The following is a 21,672-nucleotide window of genomic DNA, read 5'->3' on the forward strand; positions in this document are numbered from 1 at the left end:
TTCAAGTCCCTTAATGGGACAATAAAACCCCAAAAATATATATTTAATATATATATATATATATATATATATATATATATATATGTATATATATATATATATATATATATATATATATATATATAAAAGAGAATCCCATTTTATTATGTAATATAATATCAAAAATAAAAAATAAACATAATGGGTTTTGCCGCATTCATAACGATTCGAAGTAATAAAATACTCCAAAATTGCTGTTCTGTTTGGTCACTGCGCCTCTTAAAAAAGTGGGTAAAAAATTTAACCTCACATTCAAACGCAATGCAATAGTTACGCACAGATTTAATTTTGCTCATATTATGCATCCAATGCATGTGAATTGAGTTTTGTAACCCCATCCACTTTCAGCGGAAAAACATCAGCGCAGATTTTCATGTGCACCGCGAAAGAAAGAGCTTGTGAGTAGTATGCCACTTATTCTCGCTTAATCCGTACGGAAAAGGTGACAGATTAGCCCAATGCGGATTGGCCCCATTTCGGTTCCGCGTCATCTGAAATTGCACGTCTGCAGCAAAAATTTGAGTGTCCGCTTTGGTTTTCTGCTGCGGATCCTCCAGTAAATACTTGTTAGATAGATAGATAGATAGATAGATAGATAGATAGATAGATAGATAGATAGATAGATAGATAGATAGATAGATAGATAGATAGATAGATAGATAGATAGATAGTCTGTCTGACAGATAGATTATAGGCAATATAGACACATGAAACTTGGAATGGTTTTTGCTTTGAGCTTTTATTTATTTTCTTGTATATTTATCAGATGGATGTTTATCTAATCCTTGCTTTCCTGGAGCCGAATGCAGTAGCTATCCTGATGGATCCTGGTCATGTGGCGCTTGTCCTGTTGGGTACCTTGGCAATGGAACATCTTGTGAAGATTTTGATGAGGTATAATATACCTCAATTTTGGAATAAATGCTGATGCCAGATTTTCTGCGAAAGTTTTAATAAAAATATATTTTTACCACTAGTGTCTGCTGGTTACTGATGCCTGTTTCAGATTGGGTGGTGTCCATCGCTGTGTGAACACAGATCCAGGTTTTCACTGCCTGCCATGTCCACCTCGCTATAAGGGCAATCAACCATTTGGTGTTGGATTAGAAGTTGCTAAGAAAGACAAGCAAGTAAGTTTATATATTATTGTGAGATTAGACTGCTCACAATATATAATTAAAAAATGTGTTATGTATCCTAATACCTGTGCATTGAAAAAATGAAATTTCCAGTTTGTCTCTGCTAACCATTTGGGACATACAGAGGAGGCAGTAGCAATGTTTCTATTATAAGGTCAGATTGCCTTGCTTTGAGTAGCTGACAAAATATCATTAATCTCCACTTTATATTTTAAAACTACTTCAAGGAATAAGTTAATAAATAGCATCTGTCAAAACAATATCAAGTTGTAGGTATTTACTATAGAAAGTGACAGGTCTGCATGGAATGCAAGGGGTAATGCTTGATGGCAGAGGAGACAGGAATGCGGACCTAATTTAGTTTGCTTTTTTAGCAGATGTGTAGCCAGTGGGGGAAAATTATATTCCTGCGTGGCTAAAAAAAAAATCCTTATTGCACAGTTGTTTTTACAGAAAATGTAATAAATTTATAATTAAAATAAATCTGCTTGCAGGAATGTGAACCTATTAATCCATGTAAGGACAAAACTCACAACTGCCATAAGAATGCGGAATGTATTTACATTGGACACTTTAGTGAACCATCCTTTAAGTGCGAATGTCAAACTGGATATGCAGGTGATGGCAAATTATGCGGGGAAGACACCGATTTGGATGGATGGCCCAACACTAATCTTATTTGTGCTGCCAATGCTACTTATCATTGTATTAAGGTAAGCACGCTATGTAACAATATTCAGCAAAATCCACAAGTGTGTTTAAAACATATGAGAGGAAGAAATTAATTACAGGATTTTATAATAAAAACATAAAAATAATTTCTCTAAAATACAAAATATACACTGAATTTTTATTGTATTTTTATTTAAAGCCTACAAATATAAATCCTATAAATCTGTTGCATTGAATGGCTGAAACATATTCTGATCTCTGAAGTGTCAAAGCAGAAATAGAAGATTGTCTGGCCAGTTGGGCAATTTTGTTAAATAGGATAGAGATGCATGTGTTAAGGGTATGATCAATATGTGGGGACAAGCAGAAGGTACAGATTGAGAGTTTTGAACAAAGAAGTAGAGATCTGTGTCTAAGTGGTGGTCGATGTTTCCTCTTTTAAGAAGACAAATGCAGAAAGTGTAGGAAGACAAATGACTCTGGTACAACATGCTTGATGGTTACAGCTCAAAATTAAGGGTAAATTAAAGGCTATGTACACTTATGAAAGCTTTTATTTATTAAATCAATGTTTTGATTATAAAAAATGTCTATTTTATAAACATTTTTCGTTTTCCGATACAGTTTCAATGTATGCTCCATACATAGAAGCTATATCGTTCGCTATCCGCTGAATTCGCCAGTGAAGTGAACTGAAGGCTCAGCTGAGAGCGGGTCCTGTGTGTGTCTAACACACAGGCTCACAATAATATTGATCACATCGAAGTTCATCAATTTAGGGCCAAAATGCTCACACCTACTTCACTCACCACGACAAGATATGGCAGTGCTGACTGTACAGCAGCACACCAATACATCGAACTTCATATCTCAAGGTGCAAAACCGTATAGGGCATCATTCCTAAAAATACATCATAATGGGCGGAATTAGAAATGCCACTCTTAACAGAAAGAAAGTTGGAGTAAGATGTGACATTTATTAAGTGGCAAACGCCTCTTAATAAATGTATCCCATATTAGGCCGTGTCGCGTGTGTCACATCTTTCCGGCTGAGCGCTATACATTCTCTGCTTCCCATCGGCCATAAAATTAAAAAAAAGTATAATCATCTCACCGCTCCTCTCCTTCCCTGTGACACAGCACTCAACATCACCAGTACTCTGTCACATACAAGGTCCTGATGCTTCCCGACGTTAGTATGTTCTATAAGCCGCACATGCTGAGGGAGCCTGAGCGGAACTGGAGGGGAGTAGAGGAGCAGTGAGGAGAGTATTCTTTTTTTTTCTTTTTGTCTGATTGGGGGGGCAAGGGATTAGTCTGAAGGGGCGGCAAGGTATGGGACCTTTTTACGCCAGTTTTCTAGTGTTAATTATAATAAATTTGTCGGGCCACTGTGGCTATGACCCCTTTTGCATGGCCCCCTTTCCATAAAAGTAGCGAGGACAACGTCAACCTTTTTTGACTTTTGGGCCCTTTTGCAACTTTTCTTTGCCAGAAAACTGGCATATGAAGGGTAATAAACTCCCCCAATATGTATATACATCACATTACAGTTTATATACAAAGCGATCAAAATAATTAAATAAAACATACAGTGCATAGTAACATACAGTAAATAGTCTTTATGTTTAACCCCTTACATGTGCATTTCTAGCATGATTACTCAGGACTTGGATTAACCACAGCCCTTCAAGTTCTTTATTAGATCAGTCTGGATTTAGCTTTTAGTTTCTAAAATGTGTTAGGATTTCTTATTGTTTACATTTTGTCTGCTACTTTGTAGGATAATTGTCCAATGCTGCCTAACTCAGGACAAGAAGACTTTGACAAGGATGGCATTGGAGATGCATGTGACAAAGATGATGATAACGATTCAGTAGATGATGGAAAGGTAAATTCATTAGAGCTGCTTCCCTGAAGTGAAATACAATGTATTTAACAATAGTAACAATTAATGTTTACCTTTATTTATATTTTTATATTTCATTAAGTTATGTCAAAAGATGTCATGGGTGATAGTCTCATCTTACAGATACCCATAACAGTGGCTGCCACACTGTTCAGCATAACAGTGACAGCCAGACTACCCCCTACACTAGTGACAGCCACAGTGCTCCCCATAGCAATGACAACTACAGTGCCCCCAATAATAGTGACATCCACGGTGCCTCTATAACAGTGGCAGCCACAATGTCCCTATAACAGGGACAGCCACAGTGCCCTTATTGCCACCAACCACAGTGTTCCCCACTAATGCTTACCTTGCCCTGCTCCCATACTGCTCATCTGAATAAAAGATGCACGTGAGGGTCCTCTGTCAGCTCCCTAAAAAATAAAAAATTTAGATTGCCCTTTATTCTCCTACCAGCTTGACAATAATTGATGTCAATTTTCCTTATCAGAACACAAAATGCTGGAGCTTATATAATAATTGTACACTTATTTAGTCAGGTCGAGTGTCTACACCTGCAGATATTTTTAATTGTCCAATTTTTACACAAGCCCTGGACAAGGCCCCGTGGTTATGCAACATTTAATCTGCGCAATACAAATATGGAAATAAAACCAAATGAGATGCTTTTAATAACAGTTGTTTTTGGATATGGTAATTGTTTACTTTCGATAAGGCTTCTTCTACTTTTCTTTGACAAATTAATCTCGACTTCCTCCTTGAGGAAAATTTGCTTTCTCATTCTGTGTCATTTTGGGCACTCTATTGGATCTTAAATCTTCGTATCATACCTATTACAGGCATTTGACTTTCCTTGGGTCTTCCTGGAAATCCAGACAGATCCTGTTCCCTTCCGCCTGCTGAGTCTTAGGTTTGAACCAGAAACATTTGGCTCACAGCACGTCTACGTATTATAACTAGTTAATCAGTCATGTGAAAAACGTTTGTTTATCTTCTGCAGTGTATTTCACAATCAAGGGGACGATAATATCAAGGGGACGATAATATCCTTATCAACAACTGTCTACCATAGTACACAATATACTTTATAGTACACTTAATTTGGGATAATTTCCACGGATTAAACACAGATGTTCACAAAAGAAAATAAATATTAATTTTAATACAAAATCAAGGGATGATTCATAAAGAATTAAAATATGAGTTCTGATGTAACTTATAATGGATTATCCATGGCATCACTAACATTCCTCAAATCTTGTGTATGAAAATTGATAATGCACACTCCTACTTCTAGGACCTGATGAAAAGAATTTGCTTTCTGTCCTCCTTTATACGTTCTAGATTTTGCTGTTTTATTCAACCAGGCAACGTTTCTCAAAGCCAAGGCTTTGAGTTGGATCGAAACGTTGCCTGGGTGAATTAACACACCACTTCGCTTTTACTACTTGGAATGCTGCATCTAATTTTTCTTCTCCATACCTATAGACTCTTAGAGTATGCTCACATGGCAAACAAAAAACGGCTGTAAAATACAGAGCTGTTTCAAGGGAAGACAGCCTCTGATTTTCAGCCATTTAAGCATCAAGCGTTTTTTGATGCGTTTTTATTTCCGTTTTTGGAGCTGTTTTTCTATTGACCCATTTAAAAATGGCTCAAGAAGTGACATGCATGATTTCAATGGGAAAAACAGTGTTTCAGTCCCACGAGGCGTTTTTTTTACGTGCCGTTTGTAAAAAACGCACGTAAGAAAACGACCCTTAAAAAAGAAGTTAATGTCTTTTCTTGACCCAATTTTGGAGGCATTTTTCATTGGTTCAATAGAAAAGCAGCTTCAAAAACGGCCATAAAAAATGCATCAAAAAACGCTTGATGCTTAATAAACGGCTAAAAATTAGAGGCTGTTTTCCCTTGAAAATAGCTCTGCATTTTACAGATGTTTTTTGTTTGCCATGTGAACATACCCTTAGCTCGAGTCCAGGAGGATTTCTTTTTCAGCGGGAATCTAGAAGAAAATCAGCACTAAATTTGGTGCTGACTTATGGACATGCTGTCCATAAGTCAGCACCAAATTTAGTGCTGATTTTCACTGCGGGTTCTAAGTCTGACTTTTCCGCAGCATATCCACCCTGTGAGAACATACCCTAACTAAATTAAAAACTGAGCTCTCCAAAATTAAAAACCTTGGGGCAGAATTACTAACAATGTCAAAGATTTAGACAGCGGTGCATGTCGTATGATAAATTGGGTGCCTCCTAGACATATCACAAACTTTTCTCTTCTTCGGCCAGGTTCCCACGTAGCGTAAACGCTGCGGAATTTGTGTGGAAATTCCGCAGCATTTACAGTAGCAGCAAAGTGGATGAGATATAGAAAAATTTGAGGGAATGTACTGCGGGTTCCAGGTCGGTTACGCTGCGTAATTTCTACGCAGCATATCCGACCCGTGGGAGCCGGGCCTTAAAAGGGGTTTTCCCACAAAACACATGTACATCTCACACCACTCAAATCGGAGAAAAAATAAAAATCTATGGCTCTCAGAATCTGGTGATTGCAAAAATATTTTTTTTTATAAGTAGTACATCTTAAAAAAAAACTTATATAAATTTGGTATTGACATAATCATATTGACCCACAGAATAAAGGCAATTTGTCATTTTTACTGCATGGTGAATGCCTTAAAAACAAAACCCAAAAACCAGTAGAGGAATCACAATATTTTTCCCATTCCACCCCACAAAGAATTTGATTTCAGTTTCCCAGTACATTATACGGTACAGATGTAGCAATCTTTACCTTGACCCTGATAACTTTCTGCAGCGTGTCAACTTATTACATAACACAACGAAAATCTTTTAAAAACTCAAGTTTTAGTTTCTTGCCACAATTTAACTTGTTAAGAGTCAAGTTAAATTTTGCTACATTTGCTCATTAAGTGGGGCCATTAAAAACCAAAACACATCCTGCAATAAATAAGAAATCATACGGCTATGTCGATGGGAAAAAAAAGTCCATAAGGGGTTAATGTCTGTTATTTCTAAAGCTTGGGTCAAATATTCACACTATTACATAAGTAGTCACTAAGCTGTACCAGATTGCAGTTATGTGGTCATACTTCCGTAGGCTGGGTTGCTCTTCAGGAATTTGTGTGGCATCACTTAAATACAGCTACATATAGTTTTTCACTCGATGACACAAGGATATTTACTGGTGTGTACAATAGAAATGCTCTTTCATTTCATTTAAATAAAAGAATAAAGTAATTAACATATTGAATGTTAAAAGACGGTACTGTGAAATTGTGTGACACGCTTTATGCAGGAATATAGCTTTAACATGAGAATCTAGCATTACTATGTGTTTTGGGTATTAATATCAATAACATACTTTCTCGGTTTGGTATATTAAAATGTATTTCTTTTTTACGTTGCAGGATAACTGCCCTCTGCTTTTTAACCCACGTCAATTTGACTATGACAAGGATGAAGTAGGAGATCGATGTGATAACTGCCCTTATGTGCACAACCCTGCTCAGATAGATACTGATAATAATGGGGAGGGTGACGCTTGTTCTGTGGACATTGATGGAGATGGTATGTTACTCTCTTTTTTACTTTAAATGTTAAGGCCTCGAATGCTTAAAATAGCAGTGAATTGTGTTTCAAGAGGATCTTTTCAAGAAAAACATTTGTAAATTGTCTTATAATGTAATAATCTAAGGCTTTGTTAATATTTTGTTCATTTTTCCATTGTTCTATGATGGCCCTAATAGCCTAGCATGCTGCGCTATCCTATTCCGTAAAAAAAAACACCTGACAGAAACCCAATAAATCAATAGAAATCATCAGGATCCATTAAGATGTATTATAAAACGGATGTCAGTGTGAGCAGAACCTGACTTTTTCATCACATTAAAGGTTTTTTTTTCACTGCAGACACCCCTGTAATTGCCCCTATACTTGAAAATAATAATATTCTTAATACACTGAGCCTTGTAATCTGCCTGTCTAGCAGAAAAAAATCTGCCTCAAAATAAAAAAAACTTTCAGGCAGTTTTAGAAATACAAGCGTTTTTTGACGTTTCTTTTTACCCTTTTTTTAGATGGTTTTTTTTTTTAATCAATTAAAATACCACAGGGGGTTTGTGTTTAAAAACCGCTCCATACATTGCGTTTTTTTCCACCTCCCATTGATTTGAATGGAGGTTCAGAGAAAACCGCTCCAAGAAAGGACATGGCAGGTTTTATTTTTCTGCCTATACCTCCCATTGAAATTAGTGGAGGGAAATTTTTTTGCGCTGATTCTGAAGCGGTTTCTGCATCAAAATCAACATAAAAAAATGCAGTGGGAGCAGAGCTTTTTCAAGTATTTTTGAAGCATATGTTCACGTGCATTTTTTGAAATGTCAATTGGAAATGGGATAAATCAACTTATAAAATGTTTGTCACTTCTTTTTTACAAAAGGGTATTTTTATGAGGCGTTTATTAATTCAGCAATGTAAAAATATGTCTCGTATAATCTACACAGGATATTTCCCATTGAAATCAATAAGAAGCTGTTTGCAGGCGTATTTAAATGTATATTTTGGAGGGTAATATGATCATTATGCTCTCCGAAATGCGCCTGAAAATATGCCCTCACACATATTTGCACATACATATGCAATAGATTTACACATATGTATAATTAATTTATATTGAAAATTACTTCTGCATACCATAACAATGAAGGTTTTACAAAAACTTTTTATATATTTCTATTCATTTCTTCAGACATTTTAAATGAGCTGGATAACTGTCCATATGTGTACAATACAGACCAAATGGATACAGATAAAGATGGAGTGGGTGACCAATGTGATAACTGTCCATTGATGAATAACCCTGACCAGGTATGTTATAAGCAATTCAGAAGCAGCATCTTAGGGCCTGTTCACATTAGCGTTGGGCTTCCATTCATTGGTACCATTCGACCTTTCCGTCAGATGAAACGATGAACGGAAAGCCGAACGGAAACCATAGCTTCTGTTTGCATTACCATTTTTTTCAATGGTAATTCTTCCATTGCAGTTAGTTTCCATTTGTTTCCGTTTCGTAAAGTGTCAAACTTTAGCATAGTCGACTACGCTATTGTTTCCGCGAAAAACATGGAAACTTTATGCAACGGAAGCATTACCATTGAAATCAATGATAATGCAAACGGAATGGTATGGTTTCCATTAGGCTTTCTGTTCATCGATTCCTCCGTCAGAAAGGTCGAATGGAACCAATGAACGGAACACGACGCTGATGTGAACATAGCCTGAGTAAAACAAGAGCTTTTATTCTCCACAATATTCTTAGAAGTACATATTGCTTCAACCAAAGTGACTCATGTTCTAGTAAATAATATAATGGAAATCTCTCAGCTCAACCTCAAATAAAGTAGTTTTGTTTAATACAGACATTATCTGTGGAATGTAAACTACTTAGAACTGTACTTCCAGGCTGAATAGTTGAAAATTGTGACAGTCAATGGCCGTCATTCATACCCAGAGGCATTTGTTTGGGCAAGACAGTTTAATGTGAAGTTTAGAGCCTCACATTTCTCTCTGAATGCCTTGCATGCAAACGTAATCTCGTGCAAAACCCAAATAACTATTATGCTTTGACTATCTCTGAAAATACAGTTCAAGGCCCAGTGAATGAAAATTTAGACTTTTTACTTGATTGTCTGTTATTTTGTATAAAACTAATATACTGTAATTACAGAATACCACTAGGATCAAGCAATTCATTGTGGCAATAAGATCCAGCATTTGAAAATCTCTATTAACCCAAGTACTAACATCACTCACCGTCACATGTTTCATTGGTGAATAATTTAGTAATACTGTAAGGTACCTAACTTTCAGGTGACTTTCAGAATAAGTTGCCATGTGTGTACATGTGGAGTAATATTATATCTGGCTACTATATTACATAATGCACTGTACTTCACAACCGCCAAGAGGGAGTATGGAGCTTGTTCACGGGTTAAGCCCGGTCCATACTCCGCAGAAGTCAGCTATATGTTACAGCTGACACCTCACTGCAATGTCCAGGTTTGGAGATAACTCAATACATGTATTGCAGTAAATTGTACCAGCAATCAAATGATCACTTATTCAATTCCCCTACGGGGACGTAAATAAAAAGTTAAAGACGTCATCCAAGATTATGAAAACTACCTCATGTGTCTGAATGGTGACCAGGTGATGCCACCATAGATCAAAAGTGGTTATATTTTTATTATGTTACCCAGGTCAGTGAAGTACTGCTGTTTTGATGCTGGCAAAAAATGCTGTGGCCATTATAATGTAAAAGACAACAGTTCCTATGATTCCTCTCCCCTTTCACAGATATTGCCTCTATTTACAGCTGCCTGTATATTCCTCTATTATAAGGTTTAAAGAGGCTCTGTCACCACAATATAAGTGCCCTATCTCCTACATAAGGAGATCGGCGCTATAATGTAGGTGACAACAGCGCTTTTTATTTAGAAAAACTATCTATTTTTACCACGTTATTAGCGATTTTAGCTTTATGCTAATTACTTTCTTAATGGACAACTGGGCGTGTTTTTACTATTGACCAAGTGGGCGTTGTACAGAGGAATGTATGACGCTGACCAATCAGCATCATACACGTCTCTCCATTCATTCATTCAGCGCATAGTGACAGTGCATTGTAGACATTCCTTCCAGCCAGGATGGGATGTCTATTCACAATCCCGACACTTCGATAACGTTTCTGTGGGATTTACAGCAGAGCAAGCGTAATCTCGAGAGATCAAGCTGTAAATGACAGGTTACAGAGAGATTACACATCCTTTTCAGTAGGATGCATAACATCTGATACTCTGCACTATTCACTTTTATATTGTGTTTTTCACATTCTGTTGTATATCGATATTGAACATCTATGTAATATTCTCTCCTACTTGGCGATCCTATTTCCATCTGTGCAGATTCATTTTTTAGCATATATTGTATATAACTTTTTAGAATTGATTAAAATAAAAATGTGTATTTTATATTTGACTTATAGACTCCGTGTTCTCTCTTTTTGGTACTAAAGCCAATAAGTGCCAATAGCCAAGGGTACTTCTAAAATTGCATATTTTTTTAAGGTATTAAAAAAAAAAGAAAACAGGCAATACAGGATTAAACATGAGTCCCACAAGCAGAACAAGCCGGTATCATAGGATATATGTGTACATAATATATACAGTGAAGGAAATAAGTATTTGATCCCTTTCTGATTTTGTATGTTTGCCCACTGTCAAAGACATGAACAGTCTAGAATTTTTAGGCTAGGTTAATTTTACCAGTGAGAGATAGATTATATTTAAAAAAAAACAGAAAATCACATTTTCAAAATTATATATATTTATTTGCATTGTGCAAAGAGAAATAAGTATTTGATCCCTTTGGCAAACAAGACTTAATACTTGTTGGCAAAACCCTTGTTGGCAAGCACAGCAGTCAGACGTTTTTTGTAGTTGATGATGAGGTTTGCACACATGTTAGATGGAATTTTGGCCCACTCCTCTTTGCAGATCATCTGTAAATCATTAAGATTTCAAGGCTGTCACTTGGCAACTCGGATCTTCAGCTCCCTCCATAAGTTTTCGATGGGATTAAGGTCTGGACACTGGCTAGGCCACTCCATGACCTTAATGTGCTTCTTTTTGAGCCACTCCTTTGTAGCCTTGGCTGTATGTTTCGAGTCATTGTCGTGCTGGAAGACCCAGCCACGAGCCATTTTTAATGTCCTGGTGGAGGGAAGGAGGTTGTCACTCAGGATTTGACGGTACATGGCTCCATCCATTCTCCCATTGATGCGGTGAAGTAGTCCTGTGCCCTTAGCAGAGAAACACCCCCAAAACATGTTTCCACCTCCATGCTTGACAGTGGGGACGGTGTTCTTTGGGTCATAGGCAGCATTTCTCTTCCTCCAAACACGGCGAGTAGAGTTAATGCCAAAGAGCTAAATTTTAGTCTCATTTGACCACAGCACCTTCTCCCAATTACTCTCAGAATCATCCAGATGTTCATTTGCAAACTTCAGACGGGCCTGTACATGTGCCTTCTTGAGAAGGGGGACCTTGCGGGCACTGCAGGATTTTAATCCATTACTGCGTAACGTGTTACCAATGGTTTTCTTGGTGACTGTGGTCCCAGCTGCCTTGAGATCATTAACAAGTTCCCCCCCGTGTAGTTTTCGGCTGAGCTCTCACCTTCCTCAGGATCAAGGATAACCCACGAGGTGAGATTTTGCATGGAGCCCCAGATCGTTGTCGATTGACAGTCATTTTGTATGTCTTCCATTTTCTTACTATTGCACCAACAGTTGTCTCCTTCTCACCCAGCGTCTTACTTATGGTTTTGTAGCCCATTCCAGCCTTGTGCAGGTCTATGATCTTGTCCCTGACATCCTTAGAAAGCTCTTTGGTCTTGCCTATGTTGTAGAGGTTAGAGTCAGACTGATTAATTGAGTCTGTGGACAGGAGTCTTTTATACAGGTGACCATTTAAGACAACTGTCTTTAATGCAGGCACCAAGTTGATTTGGAGCGTGTAACTGGTCTGGAGGAGGCTGAACTCTTAATGGTTGGTAGGGGATCAAATACTTATTTCTCTGTGCACAATGCAAATAAATATATATAATTTTGCCAATGTGATTTTCTTTTTTTTTTTTTATCTAATCTATCTCTCACTGGTAAAATTAACCTAGTCTAAAAATTCTAGACTGTTCATGTCTTTGACAGTGGGCAAACTTACAAAATCAGCAAGGGATCAAATACTTATTTCCTTCACTGTCAATAAATAATGAATAAATTAATATTACAATTCATCACAAGTAAAGTGCTATAGTGCAGAGCATAAGAAAATATGTATAGTGATATGTAATTTCATAAAGCAAAGTAACAAACCCAAAATGAAGAAGCCACTGAGATGGCAACTAACCTGATGTGTTTCGGCTTGAGCCTTAATTTGGGCATGGGGTCACAACAACATATTCCCTTGTTCAGGCACATAATCATCAATCCTGTATAACCTACCACAGGTGCTGATATTCATTAACAAAGTACCTTGTCACTCATTGAAGCCACATGTGTATATGCCACACATCCTCCTTTGTATACTACTGTCACCATACACCAGATTCTGGGGGCTAAATATCATATCACATGATACCATATCACCTCTGCAGTAACTGCTTAGATACGGGTTTGGAAGAGGCATGCGATGGATGTGTGCACACGTGTAATGGAGCAAGGAATTTACACAACCTAACCATGTTATATACTTAAGGGAGTGATTCGGGTCAGTTTACGTAATGTAACATCTCTGTGTGTTAAATCCTTTGTTCAAAATCACTGCTCAATAACCACCTACTGTTTTGAAAAATCTTTCTCATCTGCAAAAATTGTCCTGTGGGATTGCCCAGATTATCTGTATGAGATAAGAGCAAGTATGTTTGTATAAATCCTTTTATTAATACATCTAAAAAATCAATTCAATCTTTGTTAGATTTGCAAGTAAGTTTTATTATTGCTTAATTTGGATATCAAATGGATTAATTTTGCCGAAATGCTAGGCCAGATCAGGAAGATGTCACCTATATGCTGTGGCCAAAAAAATGACACGATCGATTCAGACATAGTGATGCAACAGACCCTTTCCCACAGCCCCAGGAGCAAATTAGCATATAAGGGTGCACTACTGTATAACATAGAAAAATAGTTTACTTCAGATTCCTTTACAGTTCCTGGTGTAAAGATAACGCTTCCCGGAATGCAAAGTACCCGAGTAAGCTCTATTCAGATATTAAGCCAGCAAGCATAGGAGGTGTAGGCTTACTTAAAACCTTCAATTGCAAATAATGAATTATGATTTGTAGAATGAAAAAGTGCATATGAAAGAATACAATTGCAGTACCAGTGTTTGTGGTATTTCACACTAGTTCATTGTACTGATTATTTACTTCTAGACTGATGTGGACAATGATCTTGTGGGAGACCAGTGTGATAACAATGAAGACATTGATGATGATGGCTACCAGAACAATTTAGACAACTGTCCCTACATACCTAATGCAAACCAGGCAGATCATGATAAAGATGGAAGAGGAGATGCCTGTGATTCAGATGATGATAATGATGGTGTCCCAGATGATCGGGATAACTGTCGGCTAGTCTATAACCCTGACCAAAAGGACTCTAATGGTAAGATACAATTGTACAGCCTGTTGTCTTTATATGCTAGATATATAAGTGCTTAATGTTTTTTGCAGCATGTGGATAGATATTATGTTTTAAGATTTGTTTTTATTATTTTGGGGGGTGGGGCGGTTAAAGGCCATGTACACCTTTTTAAAATTGTTGATTTTTAAAAAAAGAATGTCTATCAGTGTGATACTTAAAACTACGTTTTATTAAAAATTATTTTTACTTTTTGAGATACAGCTGCTTTGTACAGAACAGCTGTATCTGACGGGTTTAGTGTCAGCAGATCTCGCATGTCTCTGACGCACAGGATCAAGCTGTTACCGATCACACCTAAGTTCATAACTTTGATGTGCTAGATTACAGGTGGATTCTGCGAGTCACGCAGGACCCACTATCATTGGACCAGTCAGTCCCACGGACCTGATGGATTCAGCCCTATACAGAATACAAATCAGCTGTAAAATGTAAAATGTATTTTTAATAAGTATTTTTGAAAGTTGCACTAATCACACTTTTATTTATTTTTTAAATTGATTTCAAAGGAGTACATAGCCTTTAATAAGAATAAAATAAATCATAATGATAAGAAACTTACATAAGAATGAGAAAAAAATGTGTACAAAATCATGAATATAAACTTCAGAGCTTTCATTTCAGGCTATATTCAGACGAGCGTTAAAAAATGTGTCTGTTTTATCAGAGAAAAACTTAAAATTTTACATCCAAGTTGAATCAGTATTGTGTCTGATTGTGCTCCGTTTATCTGTTTTTCACAACCGTGTAGCGTCAGTGACCTACAGTTTTTCATGTGTGTCGAAAAACCCTTCCGGCTTTCTTTTCAATGCCTCCTATGTCACGTTTGGTACGTGGACACACTGGGCCATACCGCATTAACGGTATGGCAGCTGGCCAACAGGACACAGGTCAAAGTCTATAGTTCGTATAGGTGTACCTGAGGTAGCTTTGGACAGAAGAAAGGCAGGATCGGAAGGGACTTTGGCAGCAGGCGAACACCAGGCGTGGTGTAACAGGACAGGCGTGGTATACAGCACAGCACGACTCCAACTCGATACGGCACTTGACCCGGATAGCACAGGATACAGGTAACCGGAATGGGAAAGACTGGGAACTGGAAGACACTAGGAGACCATTTGCAGAGACAAACTAGGGTAACTACAACAAAGCTCAGGCAAGGCAGGAAGGGGCTGGGCCCTTTTTATAGTCCAGGGTGCTCATGGGCTAATTTGGCACTTAAGTCAGGTGCGCGTGCTGGCTCTTTAAGAGCGGGCATGAGCGTGCGTGCGCACCCTACGGGACCCGACCGGAAGAAGTGGAAGTGAGCGCTGGCGTCTCCTGAGAAGGAGATGAGGGCCAGCGCTCACAGATCCATGGCTGCGGCCGTCAGAAGGTAAGTGAGCCTGACGGCCAGCGGCCATGGGCATGACAGTATCCCCCTCTTACTCCCGCTCCTCTTGGGGCCAGAGCGAGAGAGAAACTTCTTCAGGAGGGTAGGGGCATTGAGGTTCTCTTCTGGCTCCCAAAACCTCTCTTCAGGACCAAACCCTCTCCAATCCACCAAAAAAAAGATTCTTCCACCCACTCTCTTGGTGTCCAGGATCTCCTTAACCCCAAAAGTATCTGATGTACCGCTGGGAGCCACTACAGGAGTGGAAGTCTTGGAGTAGCGGTTCAAGATCACAGGCTTCAGCAGGGAGACATGGAAGGAGGTCGGGATCTTGAGGGTAGGAGGCGGCCGAAGCTTGTAGGAGATAGGGTTGATTTGTCACAAAATCTTGAAGGGTCCGATGGCACCCTCAGCCGGATATTCCTGGAGGACATCCAGACCTTGGTGCCTGGAAGAAACTGGGGAAGCTCTCATCTTCTTGTGTCTGCCTTCCTTTTCATGTGGTCAACCTCCAGCAGAATGGAAGATCGGGTCCGCTGCCAGATTTGTAGAAAGTCACTGAATGTAGAGTCGGCTGCAGGCATCTCGGACGTAGTGGAAACAGGGAGAGGTATTCGTTGATGTTGGCCATAGACAATGAAGAATGGGCTGGAGGCGGTGGACTTACTAATCTGTTTGTTGTAGGAGAACTCAGCCCAAGGAAGCAGCTGCACCCAGTCATCATGTTGCCTGGAGATAAAGTGTTGTAGATAGTTCTCCATAATCTGATTAATTCTCTCTACTTGACCATTGGACTGGGGATGGTAGGCTGAGGAAAATTCCAACTTCACACCGAGGAGTCCGCAGAGGGCTCTCCAGAACTTTGAGGTGAACTGAACCCCCCGATCCGACACAATATGTAGAGGCAAGCCGTGCAGACGGAAGATGTGTTGGATGAAGAGATTAGCCAATCGAGAAGCAGAAGGTAGGCCGGTCAGTGGAACAAAATTAGCCATCTTGGTGAATCGGTCCACCACCACCCAGACCGTACTGCAACCAGCAGAGGGAGGCAGAGGCGTAACAAAGTCCATAGCAATATGTTGCCAGGGGGCATCGGGCACAGGCAGTGGCTGGAGCAAGCCAGCCAGTTTGGAGTGGGCATCTTTATATGCTGCGCACACCGTGCAAAAGGAGACAAAGTCCGTGATGTCTTTGAGCAGCGTGGGCCACCAGAACTGACGGGCAATCAGGTCTCGGGTCTTACGGGCAACCGTGTGACCTGCCAGTTTGGAACTGTGTCCCCAGTGGAGGATTCTTCTGTCAGCCAGACACTCAAAAGTCCTCCCCGGGGGAATGTGTCTGAGTTGCAGAGGGCCGGTGTGTTTTTTTCACCGGACACTATGGTCACGGGAATGGACAATTTAGACAAAAGTCCTTCTTTACCCAGGGTTGTCTCTCCCAACAACCCTAGGTTCTGGGGCCTTTGGGGGCACAGACGCAATAGATGGCCTCTGAGGTTTAAATATAGACAGAGTCCCGAGGTGCGTCTGCATTGTCTCTCCTGGGTAGACAGCTTAAACTAGTCCGTCCTCACAGACTCCTTTGGAGGATCAGCATCTGAGGCCTGCAGGGGTTCCTGCAAAGTAGGAAACTGGCTAGGGAGTCGTCCCTCCCGACGAGCATCTTGGGACCGTTCCAGGATCCTTATATCAATCCGGGCGGCCAGATGAGGATGAAGTCATCCAGGGTAGACGGTATATCTCGGGCGGCAAGCTTGTCCTTAATTTCAGGAGACAATCCCTGCCAGAATATAGCCACCAGGGCCTCATGGTTTCAAAACAATTATCCCGCCATGGTGCAGAAGTGGATGGCGTACTCACCCACGGAGGTGTCCCCCTGGCGTAGGTTCAGCAAGGAGGTGGCTGCAGGAGACTCGTCCAGGCTCCTCAAACACCATGCAAAATGTCCGTAGGAACCCCTGGAAGTCACGGGTCTCTGGCCCTTGTCTCTCCAAGATAGGGTTCACCCATGCAAGGGCCCTGCCAGTGAAGAGAGATGCGATGAAAGCGACTCTTGCGCCGTCAGATGAAAATGCCACTGCATACAGGCTAAAGTGGATCTGGCACTGGTTGAAAAATCCACTGAAGGTCTTGGCGTATCCATCATAGTGGTCAGGAAGCGGCAAAAAGAATCGGGGATCAGCACTGCCAGGAGGTGTAGTCTGAGGATCTGTACTGCCAGGAGGTGTAGTAGGAGGATCGGCAGTTTGAAAATCCAGCCAATGTGCACTAATGTTCAATACCTGGAGGAATTGGTCCTGCCGAGACCGGAGGTCTAGCCTATCCACCCCCATCTTTTGTGACATCATCATGGTCTTGGATTGACCAGCGGGGTCCATTGCCAGAGCTTACTGTCACATTTGGTATGTTGAGCCACTGGACCGTACCACCTTAACATTATGGCAGCTGGCCAACAGAGCACAGGTCAAAGTATATAGTTCGTATAGGCGTACCTGAGGTGGCTTCGGACAGTAGCAAGGGAGGCTCGGAAGGGACTTTGGCAGCAGGCGGACACCAGGCATGGTGTAACAGGACAAGCATGGTATATGGCACAGCTAGACTCCAACTCGATAAGGCACTTGACCAGGATAGCGCAGGATACAGGTAGTAGGAACGGCAAACACTGGGAACTGGAAAACACTAGGAGACCATTTGCAGAGACAAACTAGGGTAACGACAACAAAGCTCAGGCAAGGCAGGAAAGGGCTGTGCCCTTCTTATAGTCCAGAGTGCTCATGGGCTTATTTGGCACTGAACTCAGGTGCGCATGCTGGCCTTTTAAGAGCGGGCACGAGCATCTACGGGACCCGGCCGGAAGAAGTGGAAGTGAGCACTGGCCTCTCCTGAGGAGGAGATGGGGGCCAGCGCTCACAGATCCATGGCTGCGGCCGTCAGGAGGTGAGTGAGTATGACGGCCCACGGCCATGGGCATGACATCCTATTAGGGCTGGGCGATTTATGACCTAAATCAAAATCATGATTAATTGAATATGTAACCTTGATTAATGAAAGAAAGATTATTTAGGCCACATCCCTTTTTGCATGCTACGCCATTTAATTAATATTTATCCCCTGAGCCTGCTGTATACAATATATCCCTGACACTGATTCGTAATAATTCACTGTATTTTAACGATATATATTGTGCTCCCACAAATATGAACATTTGAAAATTCACTGAAGTGATAAATGAGTAAAATGTATAATTTTTATTTCATAGCTATCTAAAAACAGGGGTACAATCACCACTGTGAAAAGCCCAACCGTGTATTTAAAAACGTATTAAACAGAATACTCCCAGTCCTAGTTAGTTTGCGAACCCTTAATGACTGGGTATGTAAACAGAGATATCAAAATATGGAATCAGCGTATAACATTGGTAAAGCAGTGGTTTGGACTCTCGTTCACACAGGAGCCTGCGTTAACCGCACCAGATTCTCCCAATGTACAGATGCACAACAATGCCACTGCCCCCTACGCAAAATTCCCTCACTTCACCCGACCCTACGCGTTTCTATACTTATCATCAGGGGTCTATCAGTCTGGCCAGGATGCCAGCGATATGAAATCAGTGATCAGGAATTATCTTTTTTAGATCTTAAGATAATTAAAACTAAGGAAGGCACAATACGTACTAAAGTACACCGAAAGGAGACAGCAACCAATAGTTTCCTACAATGGAACAGTTGTCACCCCTATCCCCTCAAACGTGGGATTCCCAGAGGCCAATTCATGAGAGTACGCCGAAATTGTAGTTCAATGGACGATTTTGAGTCACAGGCACATGACCTCACAAACAGATTGAAGGAGAGGGGCTTCCCTAAGGGGGTAATTAGAAAGGCCTATGAGTGAGCGAGGGATGCAGATAGGCAGAGCCTTTTAGTCCCTAGACAACGTCAAGAGGAAAGGGTCACTAGGCTCATAGGTACTTTTGACTCCAAACAATCTGAGATCATGGAAATCCTCAAGAGGTATTGGCGTATCCTAGGAGCCGATGCGGACTTGGCGGATCAGATAACACAATGGCCTTCAGTCACGTTCCGTAGAGGTAAAAACATCAGGGATAGGGTGATGCAGAGCTGTTTTGATCCAATAATCCAAAAGGGTACTTGGTTAGACAGGCAGATACCGGGTACACACAGATGTGGTAGTTGTAGAGCCTGTGATTTCATTCAAAGTGGGAAAAAAATTCAAAAGTGTTACCACCAAGGTTGAGTATGATATCCGAGATTTTGTGAACTGCAAAACGGCTGGAGTTGTCTATTTAATCACATGTCCGTGCCCACTGAATTACGTGGGCAAGACGATACGGCAGTTTCGGCGCCGGATTAGGGAACATGTTGGAGATGTTACAAATGAAAGAGATACTTCCATATCAAAACATGTGCATGCAAAACATCAAGGCAGGGCAGAATGTTTAAAATTTCAGGCAATTGAATTGGTACGTCCTCCTAAACGGGGAGGGGATTGGGATAACCTTATTCTGCGTAAAGAGGCCCAATGGATCTACAGATTGGCTTGTGTACATCCTGAAGGTTTAAACGAGCAAACAAATTATACCTGTTTTATTTCATATACTATCCATATCAAGTCATAGGGCTTTTTTGGTCCTCTGGGTGGGGGTATGGTAATGCATTCCTAGTCCCAGTGTAGTCACTTGTAATATATCAATCAATAAGTAGCAGGTATGGCAATTGAGTCCAGGAGTGTGTCAAATGTTTTAAGTGAGGTTTACAATTACGTCGTTCTTCTATCCATATATTATGTATTTTCAGGGTAGGTGCTCCTATCGTGGTAGTCCAATTGCGGCCCTGAGCTGATCCGCAACATATATCCAACCTTATAGTGTTATACTCCATCCTTGAATAGCATGAGGCTTTGGGTAGTAAATAGATACTTCTACAGCCTCCCATTGAGTCCGCATGCTCTGTGTTGTTTACATTTTTACTTCCGGGTATGTCAGCTGACAGCCGGGAGTCACATGGTTTAGCATCATGGATGTGCTGGGCCAGTGTGATTGGCTGTTTGATGTATGCTGCCGGAGCCAGGGGGCGGAGTATTCAGTTCATAGTGACTCAGAGTCCCAGAGTGAAGCATGCCGCTGACATCTATGCGTGCATGCTTCCGTGTTGTGCAGTAGAATATCTGCTGCTGAAGATATATCGCTGGCATCCTGGCCAGACTTACAGACCCCTGATGGTAAGTATAGAAACGCGTAGGGTCGGGTGAAGTGAGGAAATTTTGCGTAGGGGGCAGTGGCATTGTTGTGCATCTGTACATTGGGAGAATCTGGTGCGGTTAACGCAGGCTCCTGTGTGAACGAGGGTCCAAACCACTGCTTTACCAATGTTATATGCTGATTCCATATTTTGATATCTCTGTTTACATACCCAGTCATTAACCCCTTCCCGCTCCTTGACGTACTATTACGTCATGGCAGCTGTATCGTTCGCGCTCCATGCCGTAATAGTACGTCACGGGAGTAACGGCCGTTTCGGCCGTCCTCCCGACACATACAGGAGCTGTGACGCTGCTGTCTTGTTCAGCAGCTGTCACAGCTCCTACAGCGGGGACCGATCGCTGTGTCCCCGCTGATTAACCCCTTAAAAGCCGCGTTCTATAGAGATCGCGGCTTTTTAGGGGTTAAGCTGCCATCGCCGGCCTGCTACGCGACAGCGGCCGGCGACGGTGACTATGGCAACCGGACACCAAACAATGGCGTCCGGCTATGCCATAGACGGAAGCCTAGTGGGTCCTGACAACGTCAGGACCCACTATGCTTGCTGTCAGTGAGTAGCTGACAGTTCTAATACACTGCACTACGCATGTAGTGCCGTGTATTAGAATAGCGATCAGAGCCTCCTGCCCTCATGTCCCCTAGTGGGACAAAGTAATAAAGTAAAAAAAAAGTTAAAAAAAGATGTGTAAAAATAAGAAAATAAAAGATTTAAAAGTATTAAAAGTAAAAATCCCCCTTTTCCCTTATCAGTCCTTTATTATTAATAAAAATATATAAACAAACAAATAAACTATACATAATTGATATCGCCGCGTCCGTAACGGCCTGAACTACAAAATTATTCCGTTATTTATCCCGCACGGTGAACGCCGTAAAATAAAATAATAATAAACCGAACCACAATCACAATTCTTTGGTCACTTCACCTCCCAAAAAATGGAATAAAAAGAGATCAAAAAGTCGCATGTACCTAA

At 40.7% G+C, this 21,672-nt stretch overlaps 1 protein-coding gene and 1 long non-coding RNA gene across 2 annotated transcripts in view; one reads left to right on the top strand and one right to left on the bottom strand.

Moving 5' to 3' along the window:
* The window catches only part of THBS2 (thrombospondin 2), a 223,322-nt gene that overhangs the window by 150,300 nt on the left and 51,350 nt on the right, over positions 1 to 21,672 (top strand). Inside the window, exons 11-17 of the mRNA XM_075862740.1 lie at positions 806 to 933; positions 1,017 to 1,169; positions 1,673 to 1,891; positions 3,634 to 3,741; positions 7,196 to 7,355; positions 8,536 to 8,654; positions 13,779 to 14,013. Of these exons, the coding sequence (XP_075718855.1) occupies positions 806 to 933; positions 1,017 to 1,169; positions 1,673 to 1,891; positions 3,634 to 3,741; positions 7,196 to 7,355; positions 8,536 to 8,654; positions 13,779 to 14,013 (1,122 nt within the window). The remainder of the gene's footprint in view (positions 1 to 805; positions 934 to 1,016; positions 1,170 to 1,672; positions 1,892 to 3,633; positions 3,742 to 7,195; positions 7,356 to 8,535; positions 8,655 to 13,778; positions 14,014 to 21,672) is intronic.
* Positions 828 to 4,662, bottom strand: LOC142759939 (uncharacterized). Its single transcript, XR_012883218.1, has 3 exons — positions 4,593 to 4,662; positions 4,112 to 4,175; positions 828 to 1,152 (listed from the first exon to the last, which is right to left on the bottom strand). It is a non-coding gene; the product is annotated as an uncharacterized LOC142759939 (long non-coding RNA).

The sequence above is a fragment of the Rhinoderma darwinii genome, chromosome 4 (genome assembly GCF_050947455.1).
Source record: "Rhinoderma darwinii isolate aRhiDar2 chromosome 4, aRhiDar2.hap1, whole genome shotgun sequence".
Taxonomy (NCBI): domain Eukaryota; kingdom Metazoa; phylum Chordata; class Amphibia; order Anura; family Rhinodermatidae; genus Rhinoderma; species Rhinoderma darwinii.